This window comes from Alosa sapidissima, chromosome 24, assembly GCF_018492685.1.
Source record: "Alosa sapidissima isolate fAloSap1 chromosome 24, fAloSap1.pri, whole genome shotgun sequence".
NCBI classification, from domain to species: domain Eukaryota; kingdom Metazoa; phylum Chordata; class Actinopteri; order Clupeiformes; family Clupeidae; genus Alosa; species Alosa sapidissima.
Genome location: NC_055980.1, coordinates 8,358,328 through 8,379,252, shown reverse-complemented (window position 1 = coordinate 8,379,252; position 20,925 = coordinate 8,358,328). Strand labels below are relative to the sequence as shown.

The 20,925-nt window shown below is 44.5% G+C and overlaps 2 protein-coding genes and 1 long non-coding RNA gene across 5 annotated transcripts; 2 read left to right on the top strand and 1 right to left on the bottom strand.

The window, feature by feature from the left end:
* Positions 1 to 1,982: 1,982 nt before the first annotated feature.
* On the bottom strand, positions 1,983 to 10,074 carry LOC121699661. Its single transcript, XR_006027004.1, has 2 exons — positions 9,962 to 10,074; positions 1,983 to 2,619 (listed from the first exon to the last, which is right to left on the bottom strand). It is a non-coding gene; the product is annotated as an uncharacterized LOC121699661 (long non-coding RNA).
* Positions 2,023 to 9,090, top strand: nfe2l1b (nuclear factor, erythroid 2-like 1b). Of its 3 annotated transcripts, none has more exons than XM_042081968.1 (5): positions 2,023 to 2,577; positions 3,105 to 3,347; positions 3,664 to 3,753; positions 3,983 to 4,141; positions 4,580 to 9,090. In XM_042081968.1, exons 1-5 carry the CDS (start codon positions 2,023 to 2,025, stop codon positions 6,008 to 6,010), a joined length of 2,478 nt encoding a protein of 825 aa, XP_041937902.1. In that variant the 3' UTR covers positions 6,011 to 9,090. The 3 variants fall into 3 exon arrangements, with proteins under 3 accessions (XP_041937902.1, XP_041937901.1, XP_041937903.1); XM_042081967.1 differs by having other exon boundaries at positions 3,983 to 4,156; XM_042081969.1 differs by lacking the exon at positions 3,664 to 3,753 and having other exon boundaries at positions 3,983 to 4,156.
* A 16-nt stretch (positions 10,075 to 10,090) lies between the features above and the next one.
* On the top strand, positions 10,091 to 20,328 carry phkg2 (phosphorylase kinase, gamma 2 (testis)). The gene is made up of 10 exons (XM_042081972.1): positions 10,091 to 10,369; positions 10,625 to 10,728; positions 10,966 to 11,141; positions 11,237 to 11,291; positions 11,479 to 11,544; positions 11,704 to 11,867; positions 17,764 to 17,854; positions 18,004 to 18,157; positions 18,710 to 18,832; positions 19,328 to 20,328. The coding sequence occupies exons 2-10, from the start codon at positions 10,634 to 10,636 to the stop codon at positions 19,571 to 19,573; spliced, it is 1,170 nt and encodes a 389-aa protein (XP_041937906.1). The 5' UTR covers positions 10,091 to 10,369; positions 10,625 to 10,633; the 3' UTR covers positions 19,574 to 20,328.
* The last annotated feature ends 597 nt before the right edge of the window (positions 20,329 to 20,925 follow it).

The following is a 20,925-nucleotide window of genomic DNA, read 5'->3' as shown; positions in this document are numbered from 1 at the left end:
GTCGCTTTGGACAAAAGCGTAACCATAACCATATGTCATTAGGCTAGGCCTACCTATCAACCATTGAAGATAGGCATGGGTCTGTGGCATGACATTTGTGTTGCTCAATCTTTATAAAATACATGAGTTATTGTAGCCTACAACAGCATTTTTTTTAGCTGAAAATGATCAGGTCTATTTGAAAAGTATTCCGTGTTTTGTTGTTTAAATGACTAGATAATGATTGCCTATAATTTTATCATCAAAGATCATGAAAGCAGTTCTCACATAACAGCACACATAATTATTACTTGAACTGAGCTGTTTCATAATAGGTTATATATTTGTTTACAGTATGTTAGGATAGCCTACATATTGTAGGTTGAGCTTGGGATTTCCCCCATTCAATGATCTCACCCAACTCGCGCCCTAGAAAGTTCTACGCATGCGTGCTTTACAACATGCTCGTCTGTATTAAACTAGCGATAGTAGCTAGCAAGCTAGTTGGGTGGAAATTTTGCAAGTCATGGTGGGCCATTCAAAGCGAAATACGACAAATAACGCAGTGGATAACGCGGAGAACAAAAGAAATATCGGTTGGATTTCGTAATTGTCATTTCAGGTGATGAGATACATGAAGCTTAATAATTCAGTTCTAACTCTTTAACGTATACAGAAGTGTGAAATAGAATTTAAAGCAGCAAGCTTGCTGGCCAGCACGAGCACAACCGGCCGGTTAGCATGCTCGGTAGATAGCTAGCGTGGCCGCTGATTCTGTGGTATAGATCTGTGGATAGTTTATGATTAATCTCGTATCATGCTTCACTGGGGGTGAAATCGTTTGAGAAATGTTAACCATGGAGAAATATTGAGTTGCATTTGCTATTTAAACTTGGTTTATTATCTGTAAAGGCGATGTTATACCCGCAACGTTCCGCCCCTTGTATTTTCCTATTGGATGGGATGTGTAACACGCCGGCAGGGTAATTCTATCCCTGTGTTGAGGGTGGCTGCTTTGGCTGTCAGTCAAGGGTACATCACTTGTTGCTATTGAGGATGTTGAGTGCCGATAGCGGAAGTGTGCGGGATCAATACTTCCTGGTTGTTTGGCAAGTGTTCGTGCTTTGTGGTCCTAGAATGGTGAGATATAATAGTCTTCATAGGCCAGAATAATGTATCTGCAATGTATTAAATGGAACCATGAACGCATTTTCTACAGTTAAGTGTTTGTTTTTAAAACAAAGAGATGGGTAACCTATTTTAAGACCACGGGTAGATTTTTGCTGGGATGGGACTCAACAGAGATGGGTGGGAGGAATCGTGTAACTGGTTAAGCATGCTATATTTTATTACGTTTTTAGTGAGCATTTGCTTTTCGAGACAGTATGACAGACCAGACCAGTTAGGCTAGTTATGCAAACCAATAATAAAGTGTCTGTATTCCTTTTCACAATACTTATGTAGCTGGAGTGCAGTTAATAGCAGCTGGCGAATTCGAGCTATATTTAGTTATTATTAAATGGATATATGTGGCTAAGGCATGGAGTATGCATTTTAAGGTGGCAGTTGCTTCATAACTTCTGTGGTTATATTCTGTCATCACCATCATCATAAGTAACCTAATCACAATTATTAGGTTGCCTTTTTTTCTGAGGTCATTGAGCCTCTTAGCAGCTTCTGATCAGGTGTGTCAACATTACTTTGTTTCTTTCTGCAGGCTTGGAAGAGGTCATTGGACAGAGGACTACCTGCAGGCTTTGGAATACGACCATTCTTTTGAATTTTTTTGAAAGGAGTGCATTGAGAATAGCAGAGAAATACTGCCAAGAATCTGTATCTCATTGGCTCTCTAAAGGAAGTTCAAATAAGGGAAACCCGTTGGTTGTTTTGCATTCTTTTGTCCCTCATGTTTGAATGCTATCTTTCATTTTTCATTTGGACTGTCAAGTGAAAGAACAACCATAGCAGGCCTGTGGGTTTGACTCTTGTGTTTTTTTATTTTGTTTTATTTTTACTTTCATTTTTTTGGTGCTTTGCTAAGAAATGCTTTACCTGAAAAAGTACTTCACAGAGGGCCTGATTCAGTTCACCATCCTACTGAGTCTCATTGGGGTGCGGGTGGACGTGGACACCTACCTGAACAATCAGCTGCCCCCACTGCGCGAGATCATCCTGGGCCCCAGCTCGGCCTACACCCAGACGCAGTTCCACAACCTCCGCAACACACTGGACGGCTATGGCATCCATCCCAAGAGTGTGGACCTGGATCACTTCTTCGCCACGCGCCGGTTGCTGAACCAGGTGCGCTCTCTGGATCACCTGCGTGTGCCCAGCACCGAGGTCAGCGCCTGGCTGGTGCACCGCGACCCGGAAACGGTGGTGTCCGCTGCCGGCCAGTCAAGCCCCAGCATTACCCTGGACAATGGCGGTGGTCTGGAGGATGTGAACAACTCCGAAGCCTCCACCATGAGGGGGGGCAGCGGAGCGTCTGAGTCCACCTACAGCCACGGCGGAGAGGACAGCCTGGGAGCGGTGGCCCCGGAGGACAGCCAGGAGCAGCCGAGCGAGCGGGACAACAACGATGACCTCACCAAGGAGGTATGGCACAGCACACCACACCTAGTGCCATTGTTTCTTCCCCTGATTGGTTGAGAGTAAGATGGATTTTTAATTTTAACTGCATCCTAAATTAGCAGTGTCAAGGTCAAAGGGTCAAATTTCAGGAAGCGTGGCCACTTAAAATGCCTTTCCGGTATGGCTAGTCATTATAGATTTATTATCTTGTCAGGTGATTAGAAGTTAAGATGGAGAGAATTTCTGAGCCTTTCTCACATGTCTCGGTTCGATTCTCAATGCCTTGAAACACAATCTGGTAGGCTGATCAGGGCATGGTTTATGGGACATAACTGCCGGTGGGCTTTGTTTGAGTTGATGATCACATGATCAATCCATAGTCACGCCTTTCCATGGGTTCTTTTAGTCAAGGACAGACTGTCCTTTGTTATGACGACCTATTAAGCCATCTGGCTACTAAATGGCTACTGATATGGGTATGGTTGATTGATTGATTGATTCATTCATTCATTCATTCATTCTCATTCATGCGCATACACATATATTCACAGGACATTGACCTGATCGACATCCTGTGGAGGCAGGACATTGACCTTGGCGCAGGGCGGGAGGTGTTCAACTACAGCAGCCGGCTGAAGGAGAGCGAGGCGGAGAAGCGCAACGAGGACGAGAAGGACGACGACGGCGGAAGCAGCGAGGAGCACCCCGAGACCTGGAGGAACGGCCTCAACCTGGGCGAGGACCAGCCGCTGACTCCAGTGGATGGGGAGACCGGCGAGAGCATACCTGACCAGGTGAGCCCTTGAGTACCCCCCCCCCACCACACCCAGCAGTGAGTGGCATTTACTTAAGAATAGGCTGTACTGCAGTGTACGTATGTCTGGGAGGGGCAGCCATCTGACTGCAGTGGATTACATTTCATAGTATGGTGCACTGCACATAACTCTGTGAAGCACTCTGCAGTAGCCTATTTTGTATATTTAGTATAAGGACAACACAGTCTGTCTTTAACTCTACTGAGAAGCAGAGTGGCGAGATATACACTAATCTGGTGTGTACTTGGATCTTGCGGAGACGCGCTGACCTGATCTGGGTTATCTGCTCTCTCAGCTCCCCAGCCTGGGCACTCAGACCTCTCTGTCCCTCCAGGAGTGCCTCAGACTTCTGGAGGCCACCTTCCCGTTCGGAGAAGAGTCGGAGGTAAAACTCCTCATAGACCAGCAGGGCTTTAGGAAGTGTAAATTACAAACATAAAACTTAATGCCCCTTTGCTAGATTGCAAAAACAAAACACCACTACCACCGAAAAGCTTAAATTCAGCTAATCTTAAGTGGTGAGCCAGGAAGAGAAGCTTTCTAAATGAGGTGTTATAGCTCTTGATGCTTCATGCAGTTAATCTAAAACCCTCTCGTTTCTGCCTGTCCTCTAGTTCCAAAGCCCAGCTGGTACCTCCGAGCTGAGTGACACGAGTGAGGAGGCCCCCTCCACCTCTCAGGGCCTGGCCTTGATGCCCGTCCTGCCTCAGGCTGAGCCGCAACTGGACTTGGAGCAGCAGTGGCAGGACATCATGGCCATCATGGAACTGCAGGTCAGTCCATATCAGGTCGGTGCCCAGTCATACTTATCCTTGGGTGGTGGTGGTGTGGTTAAGGAACAGAGAGTGGGTTTGATTCTCAGCAGCACTTAACCCCGAGTTGTTCAAGGTGGATTGTCCTGGCAATTTGTCTCTGTAAATCACTTAAATATCTAAATACCTACCAAAAAAATAACATCAATTAAATATTGCATTTATATAGTGTACGGTCTCACAGTTTACAGTGAAGGGATGAGCCTCACTGCAACCATTGCTAATGTGTAGCACCCACCTTGGTGATGCACGGCAGCCATTTTGCACCAGAAGGCTCACCACACACCAGCTTGTGGTTACCTACTGGTTTTGTTGCTGAGAGCTGCGGTGAAAATGGTGGTTTTATATTAGTGTTTGCTGATCTGATTTGTTTTTTTTTTTATTTGTGTCTCTGTGAAGGACATGGAAGTAAACAGCACGGCGGAGGGCTCCTACAGTAGTAGCCAGGCTTCAGCTAGCAGCAGTGGCAGCACTGGAGGCAGATCGGGCCCCATGGTTGGTTTGGACCCCTCGCGCTCCAACCTCATCAACCAGGACGTCAGCCTCCACCAGGCGTCCCTCCCCAGCTGCAGCCAGGACTTCCCTGCGCTCTTCAGCCCGGAGCTGGACCCTGCCGGGGCCCTGCGTCCGTCTGCGCTGCTCCGCTTGTCCTCCAGCAACTCCTCCAACGTCAACTCCAGCTTCGGAGCCACCAACCTGACGGGCCTCTTCGCGCCGCCGCCGCTTAACAGCACCACCAACCTCACGTCCGCCCACGCGCTGGCCGACCCCTTCAGCAGCCTCCTGGAGGAGTCCATGCTGGACGAGATCAGCCTGCTGGACCTGGCCATGGAGGAGGGCTTCAGCCAGGCGCAGGCGTCCCAGCTGGAGGACGAGCTGGACTCCGATTCGGGCCTCTCGCTGGACTCCAGCCACAGCCCGGCGTCGCCCAGCAACTCCGAGACCTCGTGCTCGTCGGCCGCCTCTTCCTCGTCCACGTCGGCTACTTTCTCGGAGGAGGGCGCGGTGGGCTACAGCACCGACTCGGAGGCAGCCGGCGCCGAGATGGAGGAGGGCGCCGTGGGAGGCTACCAGCCCGAGTACAGCAAGCTGTGCCGCATGAGCTACCAGGACCCGTCGCAGTTCGGCAGCCTGCCCCAGCTGGACAACGTCAACCACAACCACACGTACAACCTGCCGCTGGGCTCCTCCTCCTCGTCCTACCCCGACCACCACTCGCCGCTGCCCGGCTCGTGCGGCAAGAAGGCGGGCCGCGACAAGCCGCTCGCCAACAACAACAACCACCACCACCACCACCACTCCAAGCTCCAGCCGCCGCGCGAATTCCTCGACAAGCACGCGAGCCGCGACGAGCGGCGCGCCCGCTCCATGAAGATCCCCTTCTCCAACGAGAAGATCATCAACCTCCCCGTGGAGGAGTTCAACGAGCTGCTGGCCAAGCACCACCTGAGCGAGGCGCAGCTGGCGCTTATCCGCGACATCCGCCGGCGCGGCAAGAACAAGATGGCGGCGCAGAACTGCCGCAAGCGCAAGCTGGACACCATCCTCAACCTGGAGCAGGGCGTGCAGGACCTGCGGCGCGACAAGGGCCGCCTGCTGAAGGAGAAGATGGAGTTCCTGCGCTCCATCCGTCAGATGAAGCAGAAGGTGCAGAGCCTCTACCAGGAGGTGTTCTCCCAGCTGCGGGACGAGCACGGACGGCCGTACCCGGCCAGCGAGTACGCGCTGCAGTACGGCCCCGACGGGAGCGTGTTGATCGTGCCGCGCAGCCTGGCCGCTGCCGAGCAAAGCCGCAAGCCGGACAAGAAGCAGAAGGATAAGAAGAAGTGAAGACGCGAGAGAGACGGGAAGTCGCTGCCTTTTTTTCCTTTTTTTTGCGAAAAACGTAAAAGAAACAAAAAAAAAAAACACATGAAAATTACTCCAAAAAAAAAAATCAAGGTTTTTTTTAACAAGGCAAAAGAAAAGTGTCTTCTTTTTTTTTTGTTGTTCTTTGAGAGGATTCTGGAGGAGAGAGAAAAAAGTGATTGATGTTCATGACTACCTGCATTAGTTTTTTCCTTTCCTTTTTTTTCTGAAACACGATGTTGAGGAAGAAGTGCTTTGAGTACTCGTTCTCATGTTATTTTTTTTATCCTTTTTTGCGTTTTGATGGGGAAAAAAAGAGATTGCAAAGAACAACATGGTGAATGAGTACTTCTTGGTAAACAAACCTGTGTAGGCCAAGTCCTTTGGCTTATCAGGACACATGGATGGTCATTTTTATCATACGGAGAAAGGAAGAGATTGATGTCTATTCCAGAAGAACTTTTAGCCAACAACAACAAAAAAAGCTCTCTGCTGTGTGCAGAGATGTTGTTCGACAGTATAGATGCATCGTTAGAATCTTTTGCCAAGGTATGGAGATGGATTCAGCCCTGTTGCTGAATGATTGGAGTTGAGGTGATTTTTTTTTGAGGAGGATGGACCCTCATAGAGGGTCATTTTGATGGTTGAAAGATCTTGGATGTTGCGATTGAGGTAGGGATGTGAGGGTGGGGTGGGGCGACCAAGCCGAAATGGGGACACTCGTATAATACCTGCCTTGCCAGTTGTAACCAAAGGTTGTACTGCCCGTGGGGTACCTCCTCTGTCTCAAAGGCCCCACTTGCTGGACACTCAATGCACCTCCACCTCCAGGTGAGCGTGCACTTCAACCTGACAGTTTTTTTTTTTTTTTCTTCTCGCCACTGGACAGTATCTCGACAGGGTGTCGTGTGTGTGTGTGTATGTGTGTGTTGACCCCTCCCTTGTAGAGACTCAGCAACATTTAACCAGGAACCCCATGACGGCAAGGGCGAGGATGGGAAAAGGACGGTTTGTTCAGATCAGGGCCTTACAGTGTGCCCAGTATTTTCATTTTGAAGGTCGATGTCAATGACTGACTGATACAAAAAAAAAAATGGATTAATCAGCTTGTGTACTCTGCACCTCAGCGCTGCGAAAGCCAACTTTATATCGCTCGTTGGCACCAAGATGTCTATCTTCCTGGAGAGCCTTCTGCTGCCAGCCAAGGGCACATTCCCCCCCCCCCCGGCAGGCTTCCACGGTCACATTGCATTCGCTCATGGACCTTGCCTGAATCGAGTGGGTCGGGCAGGCTTAGCTTAGCGTTCAATTTGCATTCCCACAAAGGAAACCGCTCTGGCTGAGGCGCATCTCATAACATCTCTCCCTCACACATGACCGCTGAGGGTGGCTGTTCTTGCAGAAGGTCACCAATGTGATAAGGAGTCCTTCAGTGCCACACTCTCACACACACACATATACACGTATTCAGACAGACTCTAGCCCTCTCCCTGCTTGGAATGGTCCCCAAGGACTCACTATACAGGCTTAGCATCTGGCTGATTTGGAATCCGCTGTGTCTTCAACAGTAATGTTTTTCTTTTCAGCTCTCCTCAACAGTGTAGAGGGCTGCGCACTCAATTGTCACTGTGCCCAAAGGCAGCATGGACACATGCGTAAACATACATACATACATACATACATACATACATACATACATACATACATGCAGACATACATAAAAACACATATACATACACACTGGACAATTTTAGCTGTCTTTGGAACAGTTGCATCTAGTTGGGGAAGCTCAAGTTATTATACGGTTTGAAGCACTTAGGATGGACTTGAACAGTGAAAGTGCGACTCTTTCTTCATTCGAATACACGTAGCTCTCTCGACAGATTTTAGTTTACATGCAGTCATCATTTTTTTTTTTCAGAACACAGCTCTGTGTCGCTTGATGCTTTTCTGTTTCAACCGGTATTGAGTGAAACAAACTCTTGTGTCTCCTATTGTCTTTATTTTTACAAGCACACTTGCATTTAGGGAGCGCTCGTATCTCTCACCAAAACACTACAATCTTTGTTTCCTGTGCTTGTGGGGGGGGGGTCAAATACGCCAGCTTGACGAAGGTTCGCATGTACCCCTAACCGTTCGGGTGATGCTTGTTACTGCAGCAAATTTGATTTCTCCTGAAGGCTGGTAGAGTTTGTTTTCTTCCATAATCCACGCTCTAGATGGAGTTCTGAGGAACTAAGATGTATTAAATAGCACTGATATGAATGTCTAATCTGCTATAACTGTTGGTTCTCACTTTTACCTTATTAGTCTCTGTAGCCCTTGCACTCTCACTATCCACAACAGAGCCATGCAGCATACCTTAATGTGTGTCTGATGCCATTTACAAATAAATATGCAAGATTAATATTAGCAACATTCTTTTTTTTTTTTTAAATCTCAAAAAGATTATTGACTCAAAATAGTTGTATAGATAAATTGGAGCTGTCAAGGAATGGAGGGTAGGGGAGGGGGTGGGTTGAGGGAAGTGAAATTTTTCGGATGTTTAGAAGTGGGTTTGATGTGAAGCATTGTTTTGGAAAAAGAGAACAGGTGAACAAAATTAGGTGACACTTGTACTTGCATAGCTACATACTCCAAAGCCCTGTGTTTTTTGTTTTTTTTTGTTTGTTTTTTTAATGTTGGTGCGCTCTGAGAACTTCTGTTTGTCATGTAATGTAAATATTTTTATGTTGTCCCTACATGTTTGCCGTGTGAGAGCTCGTCTTTGAACCTGTGTTTGTGTGTGTGTCTGCGTGCGCGCGTGTGTGTGTGTGTGTGTGTGTGTGTGTGTGTGTGTGTGTGTGTGTGTGTGTGTGTGTGTGTATGCGTGTGAGTGTGTGTGCGCTCTTGTATGCGTAACGTGTATCACAAAGCCCTCTTACCTTTGCTTTGGATTTAGTTGTACAGTTTACTTTTATTTGGTTTTCTTTTGACGAATTTGCTGGCAATCTGGGATTGTTCTTTTATTGATTAATAAAATGTTTTTATTTTCAACCATGAATTAAATGGTTTGCTCTTAATGTGTCACAATCGTATTTTATTTTTACACCTTTCACAGAAAACACCCTTGATGGTCACTACATGAAAAAGGACTATTCTACTTTCACTATACTATATATACTTATATTTAAGTGAGTACGTAATTTAAAGGTGATGTAAGCGATGTTAGGCGGTTTCTAAGCTAAAACATTTTTTGCCACATACAGCAAACATCTCACAATATGCTAGCTTCCTGTCCCCTGAATACACTGTAAATAAAGTCTCTGTAAGACAGCCCAAGCTCCAAAAATGGCAACAAAAACAGCCTGGACCATGAAACATGACAAACTTTTCCAGCCATTCACCGACAAGATGTGTTGAACGGGAGGGAGGGGCGAGCTAGCTCTCTTTGTTTGAATGTTAACAGAAGTGACATTACACAACATCGCTTAGAGCACCTTCAAGTGGCAAGAAAGGAATTATCTGCTTTTGTTTTGTTTGAACAGTGGTTCTCAAAGTGGGGCCTTGGGCCAGGGGGTCTGCAAAATAATTTGCTAGAAATTATACAATTGTGTTATATTGTTAAAGAAAATCCTTAGATGGGAACATTTGCACCAATAACAGGCATATTGTGTGTACTTTCCTCACACCCCTGTTATCCATATGTTGGCCAATGTAATCCCTGATACAGGGATTCTGTGTTGCATGTGATGAAGAATAGCCTACATGAAGTTTGAACAATTTAGATGGGCAAAAGGTGGAGCAAATTCAGACAACGTTAACAGAGAATTTCATCAGTATAGTAAAGGCTATGTGAATAAAGATTAATAATGTTCCTTATCTGGCATGCTATTCCAAGACAAAAGCAATGATGATCGGCATGCTGTAGTTTACTGTCTAAATAGAACTTACAGGACTGCAGCATTCAATCGAGTTCCATTCCATCCTATCCTCTTGATGGCAGCAATGCATTGAACTTGGTTGAGGCTTCCCAACAGGCGAAAGAGGAACTACTGCGTACTACTGCGTCATCCTGTTTACTAAAGTGGCTGAAGAAGCTAACGTGCTTCTTGTGACCTAGCCAGTTATTCCTCTTGTCTAGCTGTTCTTGGATTGCAGAGGCTGAAATCATGCCTGTCTTCACAATCATGGAAACAATGTCAGTTCTGCGGTATTTGACGCGGTAATTTAGGAGCACATAACTTGCATAGCTAGTTGCAAATATGGATGTTTGCTTTCGGAACTAGCTGTCCTAGCTAGTTTGTGTTAGCTGCTTTGCGCAAGGCCGCTAGATCTCTCAAGGTGCAATCATCCATCAGAGTAAGTACAGTTGATTCAGCAAACATCACACGTTCTTCCTATCGCGGGACTAATGTCAAATATGCATTTTGGACTGAGTGTGTTGCAATATAGTCCTGCGTGGTGATCGAGTCAAAAGTGACAGTTCTCCACACAGCTAACTACGTTAACCAATCTAAAATTGAAACTTGTGCCATGTTCCAGATAATAACAATCGCGTTAGACTATGTCGAATAAGTGGAGCAATATATTGTGTGTTTTACATCTTTAAATTAGACTACCATCATGACTCGTGATATCGTGATTGGAGACGAACTGCCTGACTGGGCAGGAGCAAAGGAGTTTTACCAGAAGTATGATCCCAAGGAAGTGATTGGCAGGTTAGTATGTATGGGTTTAAAACTATTTTATACAGTCTATTATGGTTTAAAACAGCGCTCTATCCAATAACCCTGTGTGGTCCATTGCTATATTAACCTTGATGTAAAGTGTGATAGTATGAAGCATTTTCTCAGGGTTATTGATTCAACAGTGCGGGCTATTCAATGTCGGGGATTTAGGAACCCAGGAAAGGACAAGTGAGTGATGTTTACAAAAAAATGGCTCATTTCTTTCAGGGGTGTCAGCAGTGTGGTGCGCCGGTGCATCCGCAAGCAGACGGGGCAGGAGCTGGCTGTGAAAATCATTGAGATCACTGCTGAGAAGATGACTGAACAGCAGCTGGATGAAGTGAAAAATTCCACGCTGAAGGAGATCCACGTTCTTAACTTAATCAAAGGACACCCTTCTATCAGTAAGCACTGCTGGTGTTAGGAACCTTGTGACCTCGTATTTGCACTGTGTCTATCTGTCGGTTAATGGTGTTCTCTTCTGGTATTCTCTTCTTAGTTACTTTGATTGATTCCTATGAGTCAGCGACCTTCATATTTCTAGTATTTGACCTGTAAGTAACCTGTTGTATACGCACATTCCACATATTAACGTTGTATGATATAATATAATGATCATCTCCAGAGAAGTTGTGTGGATGATTTAAATGTGTGTGTGTGTGTGTGTGTGTGGGGGGGGGGGGGGTACATCTTGGAGCATTACATGTGCATAACATCACTTAATGTGGACACTATTCACAGTATGAGAAGAGGAGAGCTGTTTGACTATCTGACTGAAAAAGTGACCCTTAGTGAGAAAGAAACCAGGTAAGATCAGTTTTGGGTTGTATGGATATTCAAGGTTCAGATATTTAGGGTAATAACTGTTAATCCTTCTGCGGACACAGACTAATCATTTGAGTCTGACTGAACTTTGTATGGTCCAGTCCACTGGTCGGCACTCAGACAGTTCTTGTTGTGTATTAGGAGTATGATGCGCGCTCTGCTGGAGGCTGTGGAGTATCTCCATTCGCTCAATATCATCCACCGAGACTTGAAACCGGAAAACATCCTCCTGGATGATCAAGGGCACATCAAACTCTCCGACTTTGGCTTCTCAGTGCAGCTACAACCCTCCGAGCAGCTCAGAGGTGAGTGGCATAGATGGACGTCAACACAGGCACTAGACTTATAGTCCATGGGCCAGGACCTAAAAAATCACATATCGGTAGCATCTGAGGTGGCAAAATCTACCAATGATTTTTGTAATCCTCCATGCCTGAGGGACATTATTTGGTATGATAATGACCATAATGTCTTGGCTGCAAAAATGGCTCAACTTTAGGCTACAGTGGAATTTATAGGTGGATGTGCTCGAACGTTTGAAGACAAGTTTACTGAGGACTTTATGTTCTCCTCATCCTCCTCTTCCTCCATCTGATTGCTACAAGTTTGTAACCTACACAATTCTGTGCACTTAATTTGTTTGAAAGACAGGAGCAGTCAGGAAGTTTGCAGGTCCGTACACATTTGCAGGCCAAGTTAGTTTCATCTTTGTCTATGTCTGAATCTTCCTTTGTGTACGCCCTGTAGCAGGATCTATGGTAATGGACTTCTGCTGCTACTAAGTCACGACTGGCTATGGATAGTACTCTAGAATATCATGAAAAAGTTGATTTTATTTCAGTAATTCCATTCAAAAAGTGAAACTTGTATAATGTATACATTTATTCCACACATACTGATATTTTTCAAGTGTTTATTTATTTTAATTTCGATGATTATAACTGACAACTAATGAAAACCCCAAATTCAGTATCTCAGAAAATTAGAATATTGTGAAAAGGTTCAATATTGAAGACACCTAGTGCCACACTTTAATCAGCTAATTAACTCAAAACACCTGCAAAAGCATTTAAATGGTCTCTCCGTCTAGTTCTGTAGGCTACACAATCATGGGGACTTGACAGTTGTCCAAAAGACGACCATTGACACCTTGCACAAGGAGGGCAAGACACAAAAGGTCATTGCTAAAGAGGCTGGCTGTTCACAGAGCTCTGTGTTCAAGCACATTAATAGACACACATTCAAAAATGTGGGGGAGATTCACAAAGAGTGGACTGCAGCTGGAGTCAGTGCTTCAAGAACCACCACCCACAGACGTATGCAAGACATGGGTTTCAGCTGTCGCATTCCTTGTGTCAAGCCACTCTTGAACAAGAGACGGCATCAGAAGCGTCTCGTCTGGGCTTAAGACAAAAAGGACTGGACTGCGGCTGAGTGGTCCAAAGTTATGTTCTCTGATGAAAGTAAATTTTGCATTTCCTTTGGAAATCAAGGTCCCAGAGTCTGGAGGAAGAGAGGAGAGGCACAGAATCCACGTTGCTTGAAGTCCAGTGTAAAGTTTCCAGTCAGTGATGGTTTGGGGTGCCATGTCATCTGCTGGTGTTGGTCCATTGTGTTTTCTGAGGTCCAAGGTCAATGCAGCCGTCTACCAGGAAGTTTTAGAGCACTTCATGCTTCCTGCTGCTGACCAACTTTACGGAGATGCAGATGCAGATTTCATTTTCCAACAGGACCTGCACACAGTGCCAAAGCTACCAGTACCTGGTTTAAGGACCATGGTATCTCTGTTCTTAATTGGCCAGCAAACTGTAATGAATGAATATAACATACAAGTTTCACTTTTTGAATGGAATTACTGACATGATTGAACTTTTTGATGATATTGTAATTATATGACCAGCACCTGTATACATTTGGCCTCATAAACTCTTAAAGGCAACTCGTTGGACCTTCCCTTGCGGATTTTATTAGGTCCTCTGTGACGGATGGTTTTTGCAGATATGTCTTTTGCAAGGATCTTGTCAAGCAGTTTCTTCCTAGTAAAGATGCTACGGCATTTTCTGTGATACAATATGGATGGCATTCTACCCTCAGGGAGACCTTTAGCAAGATCAAGGATGGGGCGATAAGCTCTTATTTCAGCTGCTCTCGGTAGTGTGTTCCATGACTTTATGTTCATACAGTAGGTGCCACAAGGTTTATCATCTGAACAATGTATTAAACACTCCCCCATTGACTACCACTACTTCCTTCTGCCATGCTTCTCTATTCTGGGATGTACAACAATTTGAAAGCAACAGAGATATATGAGGAATGATGTGCTAAAATGAGGCCTTTTCCTACTCAGCAACAGTGTGTGTGTGAGAGAGACAGAGGGAATATATGAAGTGTGTTTTGTGTGCGTGTGTGTGTGAGAGTGTGAGAGAGAGTGTTTGTGTATGTGAGGGAGAGAACATGTTTGTGTATGTGAAGTATGTGTGTGTGTATGTGAGGAAGAGAAAGAGAGTGAGAGTGCAGTGGCTTGAGCTGTGGCTTGACTGCATCATCAGAATTCTGCCACTCTCACCAGTATTCTAGCCTACCAACTGAAACTGCTCTCTCACACATAGGCTACATCTCTGTATATTATTTAAGTAAGTATATATATACTCTTGAGGGAATCCTGTGAGGGAAATTTGGTCTCTGCATTTATCCCAATCCGTGAATTAGTGAAACACACTCAGCACACAGTAAAGTGAAGCACACACTAATCCCAGCGCAGTGAGCTCCCTGCAACAACAGCGGCGCTCGGGGAGCAGTGAGGGGTTAGATGCCTTGCTCAAGGGCACTTCAGCCGTGCCTACTGGTCGGGGTTCGAACCGGCAACCCTCCAGTTACAAGTCCGAAGCACTAACCTAACCAGTAGGCCACGGCTGCCCCTAATTTTTGTCCTTTCTTTTGTTCACACACAAATTGGGGAAGTGTACAGTACAGTTTACAGCAGACATCATTGCTTGATAATGATGTTAGTACCTTACTTGGGCCGGTTGGGTTATTATATCTAGTCTTTCACAAGTAGCCTAGTCATTGGTCATATCCTTACTCATTCTCATACATCTGAATCATAACACAAATAAAAATAAACAGGACTCACCTTGTAATCTGTTTTTGACACTACAACAGCCATTGTTCTTCTATAGCCTAACTAAACTGCTTCCATCCACATACTGGCCCTGTGGCCCAGCAAACACCAACACCAGGGTTGCCAGATTGGGTTGAGTAATTTCCACCCATTCACACTCAAAAACCCGCCCTCTTCAGCCAAAAAACACCCCAACAACGATTTTGTCATTGAGAACCATTCAACTCAAAATGTTGTTTGCCCGCCTAAAGCTTATTTTTCCCCGCCCGACGAAGTCAAAAGAAGCCCAATTAGGCGGGCACCCGCTCAATCTGGCAACACTGACCAACACACTCTAAAGTTGGCAGTTTATATTTGCACTGTAGAATGTTCAGAAAAGAAATCTAGTTCCAGACAAATTGAAAAAACAGAATTTAGGCCTAATAGTTATGCAGGATCCACATACATTCTCTTTAGAATTAAAATATCATGGCACGTCCGATCATTATAGTTCTGGTATCATTAAGGAAAACAGATTAATTACCCTAAAAAAAAATATTTTTCTGAGAAGTCTATTCTAGATGTGATATAATGTGCATTGAGACATCTCCCAACTTCCTCCATACCACTATACCTTAGTTCTGTAATGTATTTTGCATTACATTGAAATGCATTGATTTTCAATGGACAGCTATTAGTTATGGGTCTAAAATAGCTGTGTAAAGTGTATTCAGCTATCTAACCCACATATTTTTTAAAAGCCCATACTCTCTAGATGTGATATAGCAAGAGTTTGAATTTGACCCACTTTTAGTCTTTTGCCTCTATCTAGTCCTATATTTTATATAGGTGAAAAAGTGTATGACTGATACATTTTAGCCTATGTAATTCATGGAAAGCTAAATTATCCATATAAACATTATATTTTCTAAAAGCCTATGTTACCTACATTTGATATAACATAGATTAAGACATATTGCATCATCCCACACACTTGCATACACCTATACCTACACATAGGCATGTATTGTGAATTGTACTGGATATGGGTATAAAAGCCAGTAAAAATACAACTAAGCTACCACTTAGAAAAGGTTATCATACCAAAACATATCTCTCAGACATAGAGGATTACGAAAATCATTGCTAGATTTAGCCACCTTTGGTGATACCAACTTCTGCTCTGGCCCATGGACTATTAAATGTGTACATTATGTCTGTTTTGGAGATAATACAAAGTCAAAAAGTCAAAGTCAGCTTTATTGTCAATTTCTTCACATGTTCCAGACATACAAAGAGATCGAAATTACGTTTCTCACTATCCCACGGTGAAGACAAGACATATTTTACCAATTTAAGTCCACAGACAAACATAACATTCAAGTAAACAAAAAAAGTAAGTAAATAAGTAAATAAGAGGGCACATATAATAATGAAAAAATAAGAGCAGCAAAATTTGGTTGAAATTGTGCATGGACAGTCAATAAAATACTAGTGCAAAGTCAGGCCAATAAAAGGCTTGGGTAGTTCTGTTTGACCTAAGTAATAAAGAAAGTGGCATAGTGGTGCAAGTTATGTAAGAGCAGCAGAAGTGTTGTGTTTTCAGGACAACAACACCAAGTTGTAAAGTGTGCAAGTGTGCAAGTGGAGTAGTGCAGGCGGCCATTGTGGGTCCAATGTCCAGGATGTTATGTAGCTGAGGGTGGAGGGGGGAGAGGAGGGAGAGAGTTCAGCATCCTTACAGCTTGGTGTATGAAGCTGTTGGTGAGTCTGGTAGTGCGGGAGCGCAGGCTTCTGTACCTTTTCCCAGAGGGCAGTAGATCAAACAGATTGTGAGCGGGGTGACTTGAATCACTCACAATTTTGGTCGCCTTGCGGGTGAGGTGGGTGGTGTAAATGTCCTTCAGGGAGGGGAGTGAAGCACCAATGATCCTTCCAGCTGTGTTCACTATGCGCTGCAGGGCTTTCCTGTTGTATTCAGTGCAGCTTCCGCCCCACACAGCGATACAGCTGGAGAGGATGCTCTCAATGGTGCCTCGGTAGAATGTGGTCATGATGGCTGGTGGAGCACTTGCTCGCCTGAGTTTCCGCAGGAAGTACAGGCGGCGCTGAGCTCTCTTCGCCAGTGATGCAGTGTTGGTGGTCCAGGAGAGGTCTTCACTGATGTGCACCCCCAGGAATTTGGTGCTGCTCGCTCTCTCCACCACAGCACCGTCGATGGTCAGTGGCAGGTGTTGGGTGTGACCTCTCCGGAAGTCAACAACAATCTCTTTGGTCTTGCTGACGTTCAGCAGGAGGTTGTTGTCCCTGCACCACGTGGTCAGATGGTCGACCTCCAACCTGTATTGAGTCTTGTCGCCCTTGGTGATGAGACCCACCAGAGTTGTGTCGTCAGCAAATTTCACTATGTGATTGTTGCTGTAGGTTGCAGTGCAGTCATGCGTCAGCAGGGTGAAGAGCAGCGGACTGAGCACGCAGCCTTGGGGGGCCCCTGTGCTCAGTGTGATGCTGCTTGAGGTATTGTTGCCAACACGTACTACTTGGGGCCTCTGACAGAGGAAGTCCAGTAGCCAGTTGCAGAGGTAGGTACTGAGTCCCAGTTTGTCCAGTTTGCAGATGAGTTGTTGTGGTATTATGGTGTTGAATGCAGAACTGAAGTCTATAAACAGCAATCTCACATATGAGTCTCTTTTTTCCAGGTGGGTGAGGGCTGGGTGGAGGGCAGAGCAGATTGCATCCTCTGTAGACCGCTTGGCTCGGTATGCAAACTGGAAGGGGTCCAGGGTGGGGGGGAGAATGGCTTTGATATGTGACATGACAAGCCGCTCAAAGCACTTCATGATGATGGGTGTCAGGTTATCATACCAAAACATATCTCTCAGACATAGAGGATTACGATCACGGTACCTCTTTTAATCTACGTACCAAAAATGTCTTGCTTCTTTTCTGTATGTCAGTCAATCTGTTGGATAGTCATAAAGGAAAGTTTGGCTAATAAAGGTTGGCATCAAGTGCAGCCATTTTAAACTGTGGTGCCCCACGGTTGATGGATACTGTAGATATTAACAGCAGCTAAAGTGACATTTGACTGTTCTGATCAGAGCTCTGTGGGACCCCTGGTTACCTGGCCCCTGAAATACTGAAATGTTCCATGGATGAGACCCACCCTGGATACGGGAAGGAAGTTGACCTGTGAGTTATAATATGTAAAATGTTTTAGCAAACATAAATTGTAGATGTAGCTCATTTCAGTTGCCTTTAGCTTAAAGTTATTGTTAATTTTGTGGACTGAGTTCCTCAAAGGTATCTAATATCCATGTTTTGTTTTTGTTTTCCCCCAGCTGGGCTTGTGGTGTGATCCTGTTTACGTTGCTGGCAGGGTCCCCGCCCTTCTGGCACCGCAAGCAGATGCTGATGCTGCGGATGATCATGGAGGGCCGCTATCAGTTCACATCACCTGAGTGGGATGACCGCTCTGATACTGTGAAGGATCTGGTAAGGCTTTGGCATAAGGAGTACTTTCTTCTCTCAGAAATTGGCAGAGTATTGATAAAGATATTTCAACCAGTAGTCCCTCAGTAGAGCAAGATAGGAAAGGAAACAATTAGGGAATCAAAACATATATAGGGCACTCATTTAAATGATGGGCAGAGTGCCACGTCTGTCAAAAAGTTTTTGTCAGTGTTTGCGCTTAAGGTCTAGTCCATGGTCTTGAATTAGCAAATTTATTTTGCCTAGTTATTGTATTTTATTTTAAGTTAGACTTAAGACGTTGCACTTTTTTCATCTTTCAATTTGGGGCCCATAATGTGACTTATTTTTAAATTTGACTGCAGCTACAAGAAGACTAGCATGCTTGACAGGCCAGTCTTTATTTAGGCAGAAACAGTCTAGTTTATTACTTTATTGCATACTTTATTGCATTTTTCCATCATCGTTTTGTTTTCATAATCATAAACACAGACCAGCCAGCATAATGAATCCGTGGTAAAGTACTGACTTGTTTGTGTGTTGCTTCACCCCTAACCCCCCCTCCCCCTCCTCAAGATCTCCAGGTTGCTGGTTGTGGACCCCATACAGCGGCTGACAGCAGAGCAGGCTTTGGCTCACCCATTCTTTTGCCTGTACCAGAAAGATGTGCGGCTCTTTAGCCCTAGGAAAACTTTTAGGGTAAGTTCCCATTAACGCGTTAATCAGAGTCAGGGGCGCGATCACAGCACTAATCATTTGTGTGTCTGTATGACCGAGGGAGAGATTAATTAAGATAATGCATGATGGAACTGAAGCAATGGAACCATGCTCTGAAGCACAGCTAGAGTTTCGCTTTAGATGTTCTCCAGGATTATGTTCTGCATCTCTGATCCATTGGTTCCTTCCATTTAAATAGAATTAAACATCTAGGCAATTAAGAAGAAAAGGCAATGACCTTCCGTAAGTAGGCTGGGAATCTGGAATCATCTGAACCTGAGATAATACCAAAAATAGAAACTATGGTTGAGGGCTGAGGACTTAACTTTTGATTTATTCTTAATCTAAAAGACTGTATTGTGTTAGATGACCACTGTTTGTACAGTTAGTATAGTTGGTATATTTTAGTATTCTCAGACAGTGTATAATTAGCATGGTGTATGTCTGATGTAAGACTCCATTGCGCTGTGCCACCAGGTTCTGATCTTGACCGTGCTGGCCGCCATCCGCATCCGATTCCGCTACGTGCGCAGCAGGCCCGTGACACGCGACATCATGGCCAGGGACCCATACTCGCTGCGGGGCGTGCGTAAGCTCATTGACGGCTGTGCCTTCCGCATCTACGGCCACTGGGTGAAGAAGGGCGAGCAGCAGAACCGCGCCGCCCTCTTCCAGAACACCGCTAAGATCGTCCTGATTGGGCTCGAGGATTTTGAAACTTGAAAGGGCAAAGGTTAAAAGCTACAGTCCAACAACCCCACTCCCTCCGCCCATAGCAACCCCACGCACAACACTGTATTGTACTGCATCATGTCATTTAATATTTTTAATATCAGGTCATTATTGGTTTTGTTTGTTAACATAATTGTTTTTATGTGTGGTTTGGATTCATTGATTCAGGAGTAGCCACCCTGCCATCTTAGAGAGCAGTGGTGAGGTTTCTTTGCACCTCTGCACTTTACTTGTCAACTAAGAGAAGAGATTGGTCTGAAAGTAAGGTGATCTTAATGTGCGAGGCTATAGACACTGTGAATTGTTATCTTAAGAGTGCCTCAATTGAAAGACCCCATGCACTATACCTTTCAAGGTTTAGGGTGGTCTACTTCTGTCATGTGTGTTTAAATCTGCAGGGGAAGCAGAGATTCTGTGTTGGTTCATGCATTCATTCCCCAGCTTTTTACTGATAACCATTTAGCTACCATTCCTTCACACATAATGCAAAGGATTTATCTGATGTTCTACCTTTGCTGTCCATATTTTCTTCCCATCCTACTTTTAATCTTGATCTTTATTAGAATGTCTACATCAAAGTTCATTCCATCTGTAAAGGGGATCCAGACCTAAAGCATATTTGGCATTCCCACTTGGTCAAAAACAAACCGGAACCGGGACCTTAATGCAAAAAACAATGTTACTGTACAATTATTGTTTAATTTTTAATCTGTTTGTTACGTCCTAAATGAAGAACATACAAGGTTGCTGTGGACTAATTAATTTTAACACTGTAGCCACTAGTTAGTCCCATTCTGTTGTAGCTACTATATACCACTGGTCCAACTGAGAGCAGATCAAAATAGGCTGAACGCCCAATATACCAGAAATACCCCTCTAATATAGAGATACCTCAGATATTATAGACTTTATCCAGGGTCCAGGCTGTAAAATACAGGGCATGCTAGAGTACTGCAAACTGATGACCTCAGAGAGTTTTACAGTGCTATACTATGCAAAACTATAATTATGTGCACAATATTATTATTATTCTTATAGTCCAGGAGTGTGTATGTGTTTAAGTTTATCTTATAGAAAGCATGGTACAGTGGTGGCAAGTAAAATGATCAAGCACTCATTTTGTCACAAGAGAGAAACATACCACAAGCATTGTGTTTAGATAGAAATAGTCAATGCTATTCTAACACTATGCCATTTATACCAACCTCTGAATGAATACCCACCATGACTACAGACTCAAAACATGACATGACTATTAATCAGAGCACTTGGTCATTTTTATGCCGCCACTACTGAAATTTATATTTCAGTATTCCTTTTTCAAAAATGTATTGTTCCTATAT